This window comes from Tupaia chinensis, unplaced genomic scaffold (assembly GCF_000334495.1).
Source record: "Tupaia chinensis unplaced genomic scaffold, TupChi_1.0 Scaffold000305_1, whole genome shotgun sequence".
NCBI classification, from domain to species: domain Eukaryota; kingdom Metazoa; phylum Chordata; class Mammalia; order Scandentia; family Tupaiidae; genus Tupaia; species Tupaia belangeri.
The window spans coordinates 3,306,808-3,325,971 of NW_006159795.1; the positions used below are offsets into that span (position 1 = coordinate 3,306,808).

General features: G+C 37.6%; 1 protein-coding gene across 1 annotated transcript in view; it reads right to left on the bottom strand.

The window, feature by feature from the left end:
• PLCB1 (phospholipase C beta 1) overlaps nucleotides 1–19,164 on the bottom strand; it is a 336,512-nt gene that overhangs the window by 277,262 nt on the left and 40,086 nt on the right. The window contains exons 6-7 of the mRNA XM_006150922.3: nucleotides 10,796–10,896; nucleotides 9,096–9,262 (exon numbers count right to left, since the gene is read on the bottom strand). Coding sequence (XP_006150984.1) covers nucleotides 9,096–9,262; nucleotides 10,796–10,896 — 268 coding nt within the window. The remainder of the gene's footprint in view (nucleotides 1–9,095; nucleotides 9,263–10,795; nucleotides 10,897–19,164) is intronic.

Genomic DNA, 19,164 nt, shown 5'->3' on the forward strand with positions numbered 1-19,164 from the left:
AAAGAAAGAAAGAAAGAAAGAAAGAGAGGGAGGGAGGGAGGAAGGAAAGAAACGTGCCATAGAATAGACAGGAGGGGAAATGGAGATGTGGTACAAATCCTCCAACTACTCCTGAAGCCACATGAAATGTTGGGGAACTGTAGGCTGGCCATGGTTGGACTGAGACAGTCCGGAGCGGGGGGGCAGGGGGGGTTTGCAGGGGATGCTATTGGCTGGGTTGGAATAGGGAGGGCCAAGAAGTATTGGATGGGCAGCATGTCTGTGCTAGTTCTGTGCTGGTACCATCCAGTTTCACAGATGAAGAACCTGGGACTCAAGCTAGCCATGTTACTTGCCTGAGGTTTTCCAGCTTAACTATGATACTACGACTCATTTTCTTTAAATTTAGCATATCTGATCCTCGCAGATGACTAATAGAAATTATAATAATAGTCCTCTCTTTTAATAACTTCTACCTAGTTAAGAAAAATGGTGCTAGGAAAAAATAATTTAAACAATATATTAGGAAAATATGAATAGCAAGAATTAAGTGCAAAATTTTACATTTACTATAATTCCATTCTAATAAAGTATATATAAGAGAATGAGTTATGGAATCAAATCTCTGTTTGGTGGTGCTATATCTCTGTCTCTCTCACTCACAGAGTAAAATATAATACATTTAAAACCTCAGCGTGAATGCTGATTGCTTCTTTTCATTACTTCAGGTCAACAGTGTTCTAGTGGACCATAATTAATAGATGCAACCTTCTTCCTGTGAGTATTTTATTTAATCTTCCAGCAATTTTCTTAGGAAATTGTTTCAAAGATGAGAAAAATAGGGAGGGCAGGGCTGCTCTAAGAGGTTAAATAGCTTCCTAAGGTAAGGTAAAGAATTAGAATAAATTGTTGATTTCAGATCCAGTTTTAGAGGGATTACTCATGAGCCTTATGACCATTCTTTCTTCTTTTAGAAAGCACATCCCAGTTGAATTTTAGCAAACCATCTCTCTCTCATTGCCAGTCCAGCTGGTTTATGGTATAGGTAGTTGGCCCTTTACTGACTCTAGGGAGAGTAATCTAACCTATGACTGTCCAGTTATCTTTGCTTTTTAAAGGTTTTTTTTTTTTAAACAAATCATTTCCTAAGAAAGAGAGAGAAAGGTACCCCTAACAGGGTCCCAGTGCTACGATCTACCCTCTAATCACAGCTGGCCTAGGTCATGGGAATGCATGTTCCCTACATGAGCAAGGAGGTCCTGGCATATGAATCCAGGACCCTTCCCATGTGTATTCAGTTGTGTTATCACTTCAACACCACCTGGCTCCAGTCTGTGCAATTATTTCATTTTGTCCTATAGGCCACAATGATTCTAGTTTGGGAGTGGCCTTGGATGACCTAAACCACGGTCAGGATTCTGAGAGTTCTGATGGAAACTTGAGTGAAAAAAAAAAAAAAAAAGTTGCATACTGATAATGGAGAGTTGACAGAGCTGGAGCTGCTTGCGATGTCTTGTCACCACAGGAGAACTGCCCAGGGACTATAGCCAGCACAGAGATAATGACGACAGATGAAGAAAGCAATTCTGGATGAGCAACTGGATATACCCATGCTTGAAGCCATTAATACCTTGACCTTTTGCTTACATGTACCAGTAAATTCCTTTCTGTGGTTCAGTTTGAATTAAGTTCCTGTCCTCTTTTAACTGAAAGAGTTCTGCCTAATACTACAGGTTACAAGATTGCTAAATCTAGGGCTATTCTCATCGCATTCTGTGAGTTCTTTATGTAGACAATAATGATACACTATAGTCTAATTGAATCAGTATTTTGAATTAAAAAATATTGAAAATGCACCAAGGTTTTTTTTTTTCACTGATATAACTTATTAGAGTAGGTCTAATTGAAGCAAAAATGCTTGCCATACCTGAAGTTCTACTGCTTTGCTGAAAGCCAAATTGCTTTGCCGTTTTAATTTCGAGTTCATTTCAGCTATTAAACTATTAACTCAGTAAGTACTGATAAAATACTAAACAATTATATAGCTTCATTTTAATGATTTAAGTGTAATAATGTGGGAGCTTTTGTATAGCACACCTTATAAAAATTTAAGAGGATGAACAATGACTATAAAAAAAAGGAATGTAGCTGAAAACATCTGCTGATATTATACTCTGCTATATTTAACTCAATTATTTAAGAAAAGCTCATGAACATTTGTACTTTACAGAAAAATAAAAGCATGAGCAACTTAAACTATTGACTTTTGACTTGATAGTTTATTTAAGCAAAATTTGGCTTTCATGTATATACATATGGTTTGAACCTGGAAATAGGAATTCTGTTAGTAAATGCACCAGTATAGTTAATTTTTACATGCTAATTTTACTCAGTCTTTCTTCTGAAGAGTTTAAATGATAAAAAAGGTAACCCTAAGGTCAGCCAGTGGCATAGCGGCTGAGGTGGCTTGATCCCATGTGGCTGACTTTGAGGTTCAAGTCCTGGACCCTCCATGCCCAAAATTCCAAGAGGAGAATGAAGGAGAAGGGGTTTCTCACTTTCTCTCTGTGTCTTTCACATGCCCTATAGAAAACAAAGAAAAGGAACTCCAGGAGACTCAGGAGACACTAGTCTTAAAACTATGATATTCATGACTCTTGTTTGGAAGAGGCAGGAGTCACTGTGTATTCCTGTGTCAAGCCTATTTAGGTCTACAGTACAAGCAACATGACCAAGATGAAGCATTCATTGACCAGGGTCTACAGCATTTTTCAATGTGTGATTTTAAATGATAAAGATTAACCCAACTCCCTTGAGACTAGACTCTCCTGTGACAAGATTCACTCTGTCTCTCTTTGTGGAACCTAAACACGTGGACATTTGGCTTTAGAATATGCAGAAACCCATGCAGCCAAATGCTACTTACAGCAGATAGGCGGGAAAAGCATTGAGTCCATTGTCTCTCCTGAATTTTCACTTTGTACTTCACATGTTGCATTTCTAGCTAACTGACTAATAGGCAGCTCTGGTATTTAACTTTTGGCTACATCGAAATATTTTTGGCTATCTTTGATGGGAAAATTACACGGAATGCATATAAAAACTAAACATAAGCATCTATCAGCTTTGTGAATTATTTTAAAATATATCCTTGATATCAGAGAATGTATAAACATAGTTATGTTACTTATATGTGTGGTTTTTCTGCATTTTTTTCTTTCTTTTATGAAAGAGAGATAGAGAGAGACATGCACCTTCAATGGGGTCCCACATCATGGTCCTCCAACCCTCCCAACCAACTGGGATTATGGTTGCATGTACCCAGAATGTATAAGTCAAGCTGGGAACTGAACCTATAATCTTCCATAAGGACCCAGCATTGCTTAAGCACCATGTTACCCAGGCTGGCACATGTGTATATCTTACACCTAGTATTTTATAACAAATGTAGACACTATGGAGGTGTCTTTCCCAGATAACTGAGATTGAGCTTATAAATGAGCACCGAGCTCTACATTTATTTAACTAATACTTGGGCACATTTGAGGAGCTAGAAAAAGAGGAAAGCAGTAGAATAAAAAATTATAAACTAATACTAAACTTTCCTACTTATTTTCTTACATGTTTATTGGTCAAAATGTACAAACTACTTGACTGAAAGCTAAAAATCCTGCTTTCTTAAAGAGCATGTCAATAAAAGATCTTAGAGAAATCACCTGATCTCAAAGCTTTAGTTTGCTTCTTTGCAAAACATTAAAGTGCATTTTGAAAGTCACATAATCAATGAAAGCTAATTTCCTTACAGATCCATACCAGTCATCACATTGAAGTAAAACAATACTTTCTTAAATTGCACTTCATTGGAGTTTGCTTGTTACCTAATAAACAAGGAAGACACAAAAGGAGTTCTTAAAAAAAAAAAAAAATCCTAAAGTCAAATAGCAATTCTGAGCTGTAAAATCAAATTAAAAAATTGATTTTCATCATTATTTTCAAAATTATTTCAAACTCTTAATTACTAAAGGATTGAGGTCTAAGCAATAATTTCTTGGTCCAACAAATAAATAGATTTCAAAACTGTTATCTTTTTGAATATGAGATAACAACAAAAGAAAAAAACAATCTCTAGTCTCCTTTGTTCACATAAACAAGACAAAACCAACAAACAGAATCACTTAGTATGAAATAGCTCACACTTACCATCATTTTTTTTACTGATATGTTTGTATTAAGAAATAAATATTGTGTTGAAAATAAGACTGACGCTGGGCAGCTAATGAGAAATTAAATATATATATATTGGCCTTATATCCAAAGGAAGTTGCTTGTCCTAGATCTCTCTCTCCAGAGTTAGCTTAAGAGCTTTTTGAGCTTCTGTCTTAAGTTTCTAGGTACTTAATACATAGATAGTTAAAATATGAGTGCTCAGTAAACATTTGTTGAATGAGTGAATGAATGAATGAATGAAAAATAATATTTGCTATCCCTACAAAGTCTCTAGCTCATCCCTATTGGAATCACTTCAGCCCAGCTGTTACCTCTTCCATGGGCCTTCTCTACAGGAAGAGATTTCTCTATTTTCATGCTTATTGGATTTTCTCCCTGCCACTCATGGCCTTGCTACTCAGTGTGGTCCTTGGCCCAGCAGCATCAGTGTCAGTCAGTAACTAGTTGGAAATGGAGAATCTAGAATCTGCATTTTAGCAAGGCCCTGGCGATTTGTGGGCACATTAGAATTTGAGAGGTGAAATTTAGTTATTAATATTTATTTTTTTTTTTTTTTTTTTAAAAAGAGAAAAAGCCTCTAGAGGTATAGATTTTATCTTTGGATCTCTCAGCATCCATAGCCTCTTGCCTTCCACTAAACATCTACTGAGTGGCAACGATATGAATGAACAAATAGAGATTTGCTTATGAGTTTGAATTTGCAAGACTAAAACACCAGACACTGCATGTGCGCTTCCTTAGCACTATGTGGCCTACTTTAAATGATAATAATCATAATATGAGCTACTTATTGAATAACTATATTATATATATATATATATTTAATTTGTGAGAAGGCATGTGCACTCACAAGGCAGGGGTTGGAAGTTGGGGGGGGGTGATTTCCTTTGGGAAATACACCATCACCCCTTCTCTACTTTTCCTTTTGGAATTTTGAGCACACACACACACACACACACACACAAACGTGCGCCTGCCCAGTGAGTTTTTCAAGCCACAGCCACAGGGTCTGGGACTGTAATCAAGCAGTCTGCAATGTAGGATCCAGTCATCTTAACCACCATGTCATTAGCTGCCCCTAAAAACTTTTTAAAATTTTATTTCTTCTGTGAGAGAGAGAAAGGCAGACAGAGACTGGCATCCCCAATAGGGTCTGCATGCTGTGACCCATCCCAGCCTCAGTCAACCTGGATCATGGACTTGTGTACAAGTCGGATGTGTACAGGGAGACCTCGGGATATAAACTTGGGACTCTTCCATGTCACTCTAGCATCACAGAGGTTTGCATTACCACTGTGCCACTGCTTCTGACCCTAATGAATAACTATTTTCTGTGAAACTAAACATCAACATGCATTATCTTACTTTAAAATAAGACAGTCATATCATGAGTTCCTCTTTGCTCACATGCTCTGAAGTGACCCTACAAAGGTCTTTTGTAATTTGACTATTGACTTCTCAAGCTGAACCTCTTCTGGATGGAGTGTGGAGGGGAAAGGCTACATAGCTAGCCATCCAGAACTCCTGTTTGGCACTGGAGTGCCCTGGGGAGCATCTCGTACACCAGTAGCTGGCTAGACCACTATCTACATTCCAGCCGTGGGACTCCAAAGTGGAAATGGAACAAGTCTTAATCCCTTTATTCTGAGACCATCAGGGGACATTCTCAAGTGATTAACTGGGGCAAAATGCTTTATGTTAGTTATTAGATCACACCTCCAAGTCTATCATAAATATTTCATTGCTCGCAGACCCATCCTCTAAAAAGCTGGGGACAATAAAAAAAATTCTAAGGTCCAGAAATTTTGTGATCTCATAAAAAAAAAAATGAAAACACTCTGGGAGTTAAAACTAATAGTATACTTCAATACACTGAGGAGAGTGTTAATACTTACTCATTGCATCAGATGGGCCAGTCGCTCTTCTTCCTAAATGCTTTGCAGGTATTATTCAATTCAAATTCATAACAAGCCCACCAAGAATTCCTTTCCCCTTCGATTTGAAAATAAAGTAATTGGGGCCAGCAGATGGCATAGTGGTTACGTTGCAGGACTCCCATAGGGCCAACCACAGTTCCAGTCCCAGACCCAGTGGCTTGAAATTCATGCCAGGTTCATGTGCATGAGAGTCCAAGATCCCAGGAAGAGAATGGAGAAGGGATTGTGGTGTGGCCATCCCTCCCAGTGGATGATTTTTTCACTTTCCCTCTCACTATATCTATCTCTCTCTTTCCAGCAAGGGTCTCTCTCCAGCTCTAAGGCAAAAACCTCTAAAAAAATGAAATAAAATAAAAATAAGGTGGTTGAAGCACAGAGAGGTTAAGCAGCAAGATCATATAACTAGTGAAGCGAACCCCACTTCTGAAACTCTGAGTAGAACTGTAATTCTTTGTTACCTCGCTATACTGTTATTAAAGGTATTTATGATAGATATCATATTAACTCATACAAAAACACACTTGCTTTTAGATAGTACCTGAAATTTATGAGCAGGTTGTGATTGTGGCTTGCACACCTAATGCACTTACAAAATGGCTCTAAAAAGTCTTGCAAGAAGACATCATCTTCATTTCTGTTAGAATAAAAATCAGATCTTCCAGGATTGTAGGATTTAAAAATAACCTATTGTATTTCCCCTCTTTTGGATCCTATACTTCATCCAAGTCATCAGAAGATGATGTATGGAGGCTTTATACACCTGCTGAAGCATGGGCCATCAGCAGTGTGGTGTGAAGGGAGGAGAAAAGGGCAAAGTTTAGGTTATGGAGTGCCTTGGTGGTTTTTCAAAAGCTTTTTATTTTCCTAGTATCAGGAGCTAACTGCTTTTAGGTCTTGTTTGATTTGTTACAACACTGTGTTAGTTATTTTTGGAGAAGTTTGCATTTCATAAGGGAACTGCCAAGCTATGTAGGCAAAATTTTCTCCAAGAATTTGTTCCCTGAGTAATAATTATAATTATAATAATAAAATCTCATCTCTTGTGGTGCTAGAAAAGAAAGAGCATCATATTTAAAGAGGTTTGGAGGGGCAGGGCTGGCAGTACCAAGACATACTGTTGTATCAGGTGCTTTTTTTGACTGACCTCAGTTCCATGGCAATGATAAGAATGACGACAACAACAAAGGCAAAGTGCTTGATCACGAAAATATACAGAAACCAAAAAAAGCATTTATAAATGCCCAACTAATAACATGTAGGATAAAATTAATATGATTTTAATTTTATGCTTAACTATTAGGTCATTGGGAAAGTCATGATGCATTTTTTGCATAGAAAAACATAGAAAAATATGTCATGACTTTCCTGACCACTTAATACTTTCATTTCCACTGAGAGGACTAGTTCCAGAAGAATTACAGTGAGCAGTCTTTCTAGTACAATTAGTTATTGTAACAGTATATTAGATTTTTGCTAATGACTATAAGCTGGATAGAGCTATTTTTTTTTTTTTTTGAGAGATTTTCGCTATAGGGCGCGTGCGCTCGCCAGACAGACAGAGAGAGACAGACAGAAAGTGAGAAATCACCCCCCAGGGGGGATGGTCACGCCGCAATCCCTTCTCCTCCATTCTCCTCTCGGGATCTTGGGCACGCATGCACACGCGCCCGGCGTGAGTTTTAAGCCACTGGGTCCAGGACGCGAACCGCGGTTGACTACGTGGGAGTCCAGCGACATAGCCATTACGCTAACTGCTGGTTCCCGATTTTTCTTTTTTTTTTTTGAGAGGTTTTTGCTATAGGGTACGTGCACTCTCCAGAAAGACAGAGAGACAGAGAGACAGAAAGCAAAAAATTACCACCCAGGGGATATGGCCGCGCTGCAATCTGTTCTCCTCTTTTCTCCTCTCAGGATATTTGGCACACATGCACATGCGCCCAGCATGAGTTTAAGCTACTGGGTCCAGGACTTGAAGTGCGGTAGACTACATGGGAGTCCAGCAACATAGCCATGATGCCAACTGCTGTTCCCACTAGAGCTATTTTTACTACTTTATAAATTGTCTGCATACTAACATACTTTTATTTCTTCCAATTAATTGGTTAATTATGCTTTATTTCCTATGAAATATTGAGACAATTTTCAATAGTATAAATGATCACACATCAATTTTCCTTTTTTCTAGTTGAATATATTTCAATCCAGATGAGATTTGGTCTTAATAACAGAGAAATGGGTAAAGATTTTGTTTAGGGGTAATGTCTTCTTTGTGCAATTAAATCTTCATCATCTGATTTTGGCAATTCATTTCTCCAGAATCAAAAGTATAAATATATTTAATAACGACTTCCAAATATCTTAAATCTATCTTAAAATATCTTCAATAAATCTAAGTCTGTCTATTATCATTTTTGGACTAATTTTTTTCTACCAAAACTAAATTTCTTTACATAATATGCCAAATTTTAGAATATTTCTCCAAGTAGAAAAAACCAGCAGATAATATAAATTGCTGTCAGAGTCTAATAGATTGAATATTCTCTTCTGTTATAAGGATTTAGAGAAATTTGTGGGCCACTTTACAGAACTTTCTTGAAAGATTCCAAAGGGAAATATTTAAGATAGTGAATTTCAGGTAGTGAAATATTTAAGATAGTGAAATTCAGTGACTAGGTAAATTGGGGGAAAAACCCCCCCAAATCCCAAATAATTAGACATTAAAAAATATACATTACATGCATACATATACTAACAACAACTAAAATCACACACCAAAGTTTGAAAAAAAAAAAACCTACTTCAGACTAAACTACCAGTGATATCTGCAGAAAAAAGCAGGCATACGAATGGGGGAAACTGACCCAAATGATCTTCTGTGTCACTGACACCAGGATGTCACCCATTCTCAATGAGAAACAAGAACTTTCCAATAGTGTGGGGCAAAGCACTGACCTTTTTTGGCGAGGCTACTATTGGGCTCATATTTTTCAATCAATACTTGAACCTGTTCCTGTTTTAGAGGTGGGTACAGTATTTCATTTAGCCGGGGATCTCTCAGCTTCAGATTGATAAAATCCATCATCTGATCCACCGTAAGGTATGGTTTGCTTTTGGCACCACTGAAAACAATGAAACACCAAGAGATTAAAATTTTACTGTATCAAGTTTTCTCCATATATTTACATGTAGCTATTGGGAAACAAAACCCTTCCAATCCTGGTAAGAGCAGACTGTATTAAAATTCTTACCTTGGCCTACTCTTCCAATATCTTTGTGTTCCTCTATCTTTTGCAATCACCTCCACTAAATTCCAACTCCCCTGACAAAATGCTTAAGGTGTTAAAAAATCCACAGTAGGAAAACAATGCTTCATATATGTGGATGTCTCATTCTAAATTGAACAGAAAGGTATGGAATTTTTTAAAATTATAACACTAAAGTTTTAGTTTAGTCTTCAAATTCTAATATCTGACTTAATAATTTAAAATTATATTTGTTATCATTACTAAAAAAAAAAAAAAATTAAGTAGATATCCTGCTTGGTCATGATTGTCTTTTCATTAAAGTTATGTCTTGGTTCCAAAAGGTGGTGTGGTGGTTAAGGCACTGGACTCCCATGTGACTGACTACGGTTCGAGTCCCAGATTCAGTGGCTTGAAACACATGCTGGGTGCATGTGTTTGTGTGCCCAAACTCCCAAGAGTAGAATGGAGAAGAAGGGACTACAATATGGCCATCCCCCCTGGGGGGTGATTTCTCACTTTCTGCCTCTCTCTTTCCAGAAAATGCATGCACTCTATAGCAAAAATCTTTAAAAACAGGACCAGCAGATGGGGTAATGGTTACATTGCTGGACTTCCACATAGTCAACCATGGTTCGAGTCCTAGACCTGGCGGCTTAAAACTCACAGCATGCATATGTATGTGCATGCCCAAGATCCTGAGAAGAGAATTGAGGAGAAGGGATTTCAGTGTGTTCATCACCCCTGTGGGGGTGATTTCTCATCTTCCTTCTCACTGTCTCTCTCTCTCTATCTATCTGGCAAATGTACATGTCCTATGGCAAACACCTTAAAAACAAAACAAAACAAAAACAAAAGTAAGGGAAATTGCTACTTCTTACATTTGTCTTGATGTTTTTGGTTTGTTTTGTTTCTTTTCTTTTGTTTTTCCAGTCTGTTAGAAAAGAAGTAATGCCCACCCAAGTTTATAATGTCCAACATAAAAGCCAATAATTTTCCAGCTGGGAGAATTTTTAGTAATTGAAACTCCTCCTTTCTCTAATGCAGGTCAGAGATGTAAATGACTGGTTCCCAGTCCCATATTAACCATGCTATATAAGTTTATCTCCACTATGCCAAAATGCATTGCTGTTCTGTCCTAATCTTCAAACGACATAGTCTCCTGGGCATACTAAAACAAGTACACTTGGCAATAAATCTCAGCAGACTTCTCATTAAAAGCTGTGGTTGCACCTCAGGAGCAAGAATGTGTGATTGTGTCTAGCAGATCACACAGAAGCACTGACTTTAAGACATTGTTTACAATGCTTTTCCATCTCCTTTTGCTATTGCTCAAAAATCCTGTCCTAGGCAGCCAAAGTATCAAGGTAAGCTGAAAAGACAAGACTGGGTTAAAATGTATTCTCTTACAATTCAGAAAAGATGTTATCAATTTCTGGTCGAGGGCAAAGGTTGTTCAGGAAAACTCTATACACATCTGGAGTGAAATCTTCTTGAGGTATTGAATCATTCTGAAAAATAAAACAACAGTCAAAAAATGGTCTTTTTCTTTCCCGAACTTCCTTCTGCCCTGTTTTCTTCTCACTGTTATTTAAATCCCTCCCTCCCTGAAGTCAACAGTACAGTTCACTTGGAAACTGGCTTTGGGTGTCAAAACCTTCATTTTCTGTCGCTTTTTCCTTTTAAGAACTTTTTCTGCTAAAAGGATGTGAAGGCAATTGCCTAAGTACATTTACTAAAGTAGTTAGAACTAGTAAAGGCAGAGTTTAGCAGATTTTTTTCTTTTGGTTTGAATCACTTTTTGATGGTTCTTTTTAAAATATGTAATTATCAGAAGGTCTATGTGATCTCCAGAGACAGAGAAACAGAAAGAGAGAGAGAGATGGAGAGAGAGAACCTCCATAGTGTCTGGTCACTCTGCAATTCTCTCTCAATTTCTCTATCCTGTCCAGATTTGAGGCATGCAGACAAATGCACCAGGCATGTTTTTAAAGTAGCCAAGGTCAGAATTTGAAGCATAGTCAACCATGTGGGATCTGGCTGTCTGGCTGCTTTAGGTCCACTAGGTCCTGAAGTGGACTTTTTTTTTTTTTTCCTTAAATACTGGTAAAATATTTATCTACTTTCATAAATGAATTTTTAAAAATAGTGGTAAAGGATACATAACATAGGGACAGGTGTTAGCTCAGCAGTAATGTAATTGGACCCTTGAAGGAAAGGTCCTGGGTTTGTGTCCCAAGCCTTCCTGAGCATGTCAAGTACACTTATGTGTGCCCATGACCCACAAGACTGAGGTAAACAGAGGCATGGAGACCCTGTTAGGGATGCCTAGCTCTCTCCGTCTCTCTCTTATGGAAGAAATAGATAAATCAACATAAAAATATATGCACAGTGGGTCAACCCTGTGGACTAATGGTTAAGGAAGCCAGCTCCTACATGGCTGACTACTGTTTGGATCCTGGACCAAGTGACTTGAAAAGCATCCCAGGCACACATGGATGCATGCATGCCGCAAATCCTGAAAGGACAAAGAAATAAAAATGGGAATGCAGAATGACCACATCCCATTGGTCAGTGCTTTCTTTTTATCTCTATCTGTCTCTCTGTTTCTCACTGGTACATGTACACACTCTCTGGCATTTTAAAGAAACATAACATGTACCATTTTAGTAAGTTTTGAGTGTATGGATCAGTGGCGTGAAGTACATGCATATTGTAGTGTTGTTTATGAGCATTTCAAATGAATGTTTTTTAAGGTAACAACCCTAGAGACTGACATTGTCAAACTGGAAATACAAATTTCATTTTGTGTCTTTTTTTGAACAATGTACCTTCTGGTTTAAATAATCCGATACATTGTGAAATGGTTTCATAACTAGGACAGCACCAGTCATTATTTTTCACGGATTGCTCCTGGTCCTATTGTTTGGGAAGCATGTCATTGATATAAAAGACCACTTTTATGATTTATTTTTTTGTTTGGTTGGGCTGCCATGGAAACCGGAAGCATGTTTTCAAGACTTTCTTAACAGGAAGGACATTATTCATGCAGTTTTCCTATTTTAGGTGTGTGTTTATATGATTATTTTTATTTTCAAGTTCTTAAGCTGAAGAGAACACCCTTCCTTTCAGTATATTCATATGTTTTGAAATGTAGTATTATAGAAATAGCTAAAAGGTATTGTCTGAAATTGTACACTGCTTGTAACAGATAAAAGGCTCACTACTTGGCAGGTAGAAGAAGCTCCATATTTGTGGAATGAATAAATAAAGTAACATATCCTTTACTAAATTTGTTTATGAAGAAGGAAAAATTTACTTTGTAAAATTGAATTTTATGATGATCAGACAACACCTGAATTATTGCATACAGAGAGTGGTGGGCTACCTGGACACAAACTCTGAAACCATGAGCCTAAGTGGTCAAATCAGGAACAATGGGACATTTTCATGGATCGTTTTATTGATGTTCTACCACTCATAAACTGCAGACAACTGCAAATAGGTTTCCAAACATTCATTTGGTTTACTAAAAGAGAGAAACTGCTTTGACTAGAGGATGCACATTTTTCAGTGCCACCCTGTTTCTGAGTTAGATGCCCAGGTCTCTTTCAATAGTTTTGTCGATAGTTGGAGATGACCCTGTGTATCCCACTCTTTGGCTGAGAGATACAAGGAAGAGAAAGATTTAAAATCAGTTCTAAGAAAATACTCAGTGGTGCTGCTGGCTGATTTAAGTGCCTCCTTCCCTATTGGAGTTTATGAATCCTGAGTGTGTTTTCCCATTCGTTCCACTACACAGAGCTCACTGCACCCCCATCCAGCCTCTCCCAGCACACACGTAAATTGATTTCACTGAAGGATAACAATAATTGTTTTCCTTCTCTTACTGATCATTTTCTTATCTTAGTTTAAAATTTTTCTCAGGAAAGCCTTGCCTTCCCCCCGGACCAAGCTTTGTCTTCCGTTTGTGCTCCCGTCATAGCTTGCTTGTCTCTGAACTCAAGACTCATGTAACGGCATTGTAATCACAGCTGTACGGTTTTCTCTATTCCTTGCTAACCTGCAGATGTACGCTAGCCATGACATGTGTGCTGCTTGTTAGCTGATCTGTTTCCAGTGAAACTTATTGTAGGTATGCCATCAATACTGAGTGAATGCAATTTATGAGAGTGGTGGAAGTTGATACCAAGAACCTCTGTGTCATGTGTTCCTATGGAACATCAGATTTAAATAAAGTAATTTACACAAGATTCCAGGCACATGATTCCATAGAACATGCTTGCCTACAATCTAACCATTGTTCATTTACCAGCTGTGAATTAGGACTTTCTATTAAAGGGGACACATTAATGAGACAATCAGAAAATATTGCATTATTTTCAAAGAAGTGGGTTTATCTCATTTTTCTCTTCTACAACTTGACTGGTAAAGATATTTCAAAGTCTTCAGGAGTGAATGGGTAAAAAGAGAAGAAAAAATATTTTACAGAAAGGAATTAAAATGAATAATCATCACTGAAAGACAAAGTGAAAGGGTATAGGAAGAATACTTAAAGGAAGCTCTGGACAAATCCTACTTCTGTATACCTCCTGCATACTTCTATGTCCCTGATTCTGGCTGGTTGAGTCTGGGAGAAGATCACTGAGTCAAGGCCCTAATGGGGGTACTGCCTCTCTCACTTATGGAAAAAATAAACTGGAAGAAAAGAAAGAGAGAGAGGAAGTTCATTTCTAGTGTTCTAATAGACAACTGTGAACTCTTCCTGATCACACCAGTTGGGGATAGTAGAGTTTTTTGTGTGTCCACAATCTATGTTTCTATACCTTCATTATTGTATCACACAGCTGGTCCTCCTTTTTGTTTTCTAAATTTCTTTTTTTTTTGGAGAGATTTTCACTATAGGGCGTGTGCGCTCGCCAGACAGAGAGAGACAGAGAGACAGAAAGCGAGAAATCACCTCCCGGGGGGATGGCCACACCGCAATCCCTTCTCCTCCATTCTCCTCATAGGATCTTGGGCACACACGCACACGCACCCGGTGTGAGTTCTAAGCCACCAGGTCCGGGATGCGAACCGCAGTCGACTACGTGGGAGTCCAGCGACATAGCCATTATGCTAACTGCTGGTTCCCTGTTTTCTAAATTTCTGATATCCTGCTAGACTGTAAATGTTAGAAGTGAAATGACATTCTGACATTGTCTTGTTTAATTCCTTTGAGTTCTCAGCATGACACTTGACATAATCAATATTTGCTGGATGAACCGAAGAGATGGGATCAAACTTGAAGATTTTTGTTTTCAGGGATAGGACTTGGTCCTCACATCACACACACCAAAAACAGATTGTCCATGATTATTTGTTGCTAATGTGCTTTGAACTTTCTGAAGGATGAATGCAGAAGACCAAGCATAATCTGAACCAGTATAATCTCAACTAGGTCCATTTATCTAGAAACTGCAACGTATTGGCAAACTTGAAAATATGGAATTGTTTCAACTCCATTCTTGTATACAAGGAATCTAAACAGGGAAAAGATGTTTACAATAGTGATGGTTATACAGATGGTACTTGCATTTCTAGATTCCCATAGATCTGGTAATGTAATTCATACCAGCTAAATTAAAGATAAGGAAAAGAGACTTGCACATGCAAGAGAGTCTTCAAAAAGTTCCTGGTGAATGACTATCATGAAAGATTATGAATGGATTTCTAATTTTCTGGTACCAAATAGACTCATACTTTAATTCTATTTTTCAAGACACTCTTTGAAATCCCTTTTACACATATGAAAAAATACTTGAAAATAAAAATTGGGACCAATAGTTGGCATAATGGCTATGTCACTGGATTCCCATGTAGTCAACCATGGTTTGAGTCCTCGACCCAGTGGCTTAAACTCACACCAGGCACGTTTGTATGTGTGCCCAAGATCCTGAGAGAAGAATGGAGAAGGGCTTGCGGTATGGTCATAGCCCCGGGGGGTGATTTCTCACTTTCTGTCTCTCTGTTTCTCTGTCTTTCTGGCAAGGGCATGTGCCCTCTAGCAAAAACCTCTCAAAAAAAAAAAAAAAAAGTCCCCTTTACACCTATAAAAAAATTCTCAAAAGGAAAATAAAAATTAATATTCATTGAGCACTTACTGTATGTCAAGCATACGATGATCTTTACTTGAATGCTTTTATTCATATTTAATCATGTCAAGTTTGTGAGAGTGGCATTATTACTGTGTCACCTGTTTTTTGTTTGCTTGTTTTGTCCTCTCTTGCATGCATATATATATATATATATATATATACACAATCTAATGAATAGAGTTTATGTATACAGATTTTTCTTGACAGATTAGTAAATTATTTCCTAGTAAATTCAGAAATTTAACCTATTTTCAATCTTTTTGTTCTAATACAATAAATCAAAAGTTGTATTCACCAGAGAGTACATGGAACAATGAGTACTCATAATAAAATGAAAACTTTCTCTGTGTGTTGGCTTTTCTTTTTTTTTTTTTTTTTTTTGTTGGCGTTTTTTTTTTTTTTTTTTTTTTTTTTGGCCAGGACGTCTGGCGTGCTCACCAGAGGAAGAGAGAGAATACACTCCCTATGGAGGGTGGTAACACCACAATCCCTTCTCCTCCATTTCTCCATCCTATTGGGATTTGGGGCATGCATGTGTACCAGCATGTTTTCCAGGCTGCTGGGGCTGGGACTGACCACGGCTGACTCTGAGCGAGCCGAGTTCCTATGTGCAGAGCTTATCTGCTTTGTTATGGGCCCAACGCAATGTGGTTTTACAGTAGAATTTTTATATCAGTGATTTTTTTTTTTTTTTACACTGGATAACCAGGCCAGTAGGTAGCATGGTGTCTAAGGAAGTGGACTCCCACATAGTCGACCGTGGTTCAAGTCCTGGAACTGGTGGCTTGCTTTTTCTTTTTCTTCTTCTTTGGAGAGGTTTTTGCTATAGGGCGCATGTGCTCGCCAGTAAGACAGAAAGAGACAGAGAGACAGAAAATGAGAAATCACTCCCCAGGGGGCATGACCACGCTGCAATCCCTTCTCCTCCATTCTTCTCTCGGGATCTTGGGCATGCACGCACACGGGCCTGGCGTGAGTTTAAACCACCAGGTCTGGGACTCAAACTGCAGTTGACTACATGGGAGTCCAGCACCACGGTCATTATGCCAACTGCTGGTCCAGTGATTTTAAGAATTATAACTGCAAAAATAATTATGCTTCTGATTTTATATTCAGGATATAAGGGATAGAAGGCAACATCTATAGTTGTAGAGTTATTTCATAAATTTTATTCATATTGGGTTGTTGGAAAAGTCATGATGCATTTTTGAAATAGAAAAACAGAAAAAATACGTAATGACTGTTCTGACAAGCCAATAGTATTCCTTACCAAAACTTAACAGTATTCTTTAAATTAAAAATAATTAATTTTCCTTGCATTACATGTATATCCAACAACTAAAATAAATGCTATTATTTGTAACAAATGTATAAATTTACTACTTACATTCTTCAATAAAACACAATTCTAAATGCCAATGCCATAGCAAGGCCACAGTACAATTCTAGGGATCACTGGGCTTTTTCCACCTTAATAAGCTTTAAATCAAGGGAATTTGGTACGAATAAATTATTTTTAGTTTTCAGAAAGTTTGTGGGCAAAGTGGTAATTTTCTAAATGTGGAAAGGTCTCCCTAGAAAATATGTTGGGGTTAGTACAAAAGGACACTAATTGCTTTGTCTCTCTTTTCAAATACATTACCACTTAACAAGGTAACTTTAGGTTAGCAAATGTAGTCTCTAAAAAGTACCCTCTAAAGGAATGTGTTATTCCAATGGACCATGCTGGCCAGGATACAAATTCAAGTGCATTAATTATTCCTAACAATGTGCACAAAGATAATGTTTAAAAAACTCAACAGGATATCCACTGTGTTTCTGGTAATGTATCTATTTATAGAACACAATTAAATCTGGTTTGAATGGCTGCTGGCTATGAAATAAGCTCTCATTTATACAGAACTATCTACTATTTACTACATATAACCCATTTCTTCTGTGGTATGTTTAAAATAACTGCTGCTACTATATTTTACAATCTTTTTGCTAATGAGTGAATGTTTTCTAGAGTCGGTGTTCTGGAGATATGAAATTACCACAAGGATTTAAACTATAGTTTTGATGTACCATAGGTAGTGCATGGAAACATTTATTTCCTAATTGAAACTGTCTTTGGTTTTCATATTTGTTAAATCATTTCACTTCCAGAAGTCCTCCAAGTAAATTATACTTTACTATAAATAATCATCTTGTAAAACTTTCTAATGGAGGTTGATTATATTTTAAAAAGATCTACAATTTGTTTTCAGAAAAGTGTCACTACATTTAATTTGCAAAAGGCAAACCTTTTCTAATTTAAACATTACTCCTGTTATTTGAATCTCATTTTTCTTTTAAAGTGTCCCCATGTCCCCAGTTGATATGGGTCTGAAAGTTTGAACCTATAATAGACATAGTGGATTGTAAAGACTCAATTTATGTTTATCGATTGAGTTGTCAGAACCCAATTGTTTAGAAAATTGCAATTTACAGAGAATTGGTTGATGCATTTGGGTTTCTATTCTGGTTCATTTTCTATGTCTTCTTTCCCTTAGCTAGATTTATAGCACTAGGTTGAAATGTTTGATCATTACAGTCTACAAGATGTTATCCAGAAAAGGTAAAATCAGAAGTTTTTGCCAAGAAAAAAAAATGTGTGCATGTCTTTGTAAATCCATGCTTTCATGTTGAACATGGTAGTCTTTCTCAGTTGTTCAAACCCAGTGAATTCTTTCCAGCCTCAGGGCTGTGTACATGTTTTTATCTTGACCTGGAATAAACTTCCTTTACTGTCAATGGCTGCACTCCATTCTTTTTTTTATTAACACTGTGCCAATTCACAAACACATTTTTGACATGTTTACTCATACCCCAGAAAACTCTATGGTCTTGAATCTCTGAATTTCATTTTGTTCATGACCACAGCCTCAGTGTCTGTGGGCACAAAGTAAGAGGCTCAGGAATACCTGTTGACTCTATGCACCCTGTTGTACTTTACAACAACTTCCTGTATATCTCAGAGTAGCTAAAGAGAGGATTCTGAAGATTCCCAACACAAATGAATGACAAATGGTAGAGATGACGAGTGCACTAATTGCTCTGTAGTCATTACTGCACATTGTATTCTTAGAGTGAGAAAATACCATACCCCCATAAATAGGTACAAATATTATATGCCCATTAAAAAACAGAGAAACACAACAGGATCCTCTTACCACCAAATACTCCAGCCTCAGCCAGACTCGATTATGGGTGTGGGCATGGGTACCTAGTAAGTACAAAGAGGCCTTGGGATGTGAACCTGGGACCTCACCATGTGGGCCTAGCATTGCAGAGTACGACATTCCAACTGTGCCACCGGTTTTCCCAGAGTTTTTTATTCAGCTTAATAAAGTGAAGGTAGATGTGTTCTGGGGTGACTTTCCACAGCTCTGCCTAGCTTTTGCAGCATCATTAACTTTCTCCACATATAGAAGAAAAGTGACAGTGGAGAAGCACTCCTTTATTATTATTGTTATTTTTCCCCTGTGACCTACCAGAGTTGTTAGTAAACTCCACTTTCTTAAAAAGTACTCACAATAAGAACTTGAGGGAACCAGCAGTTAGCGTAATGGCTATGTCGCTGGACTCCCACGTAGTCGACCGCGGTTCGCGTCCCGGACC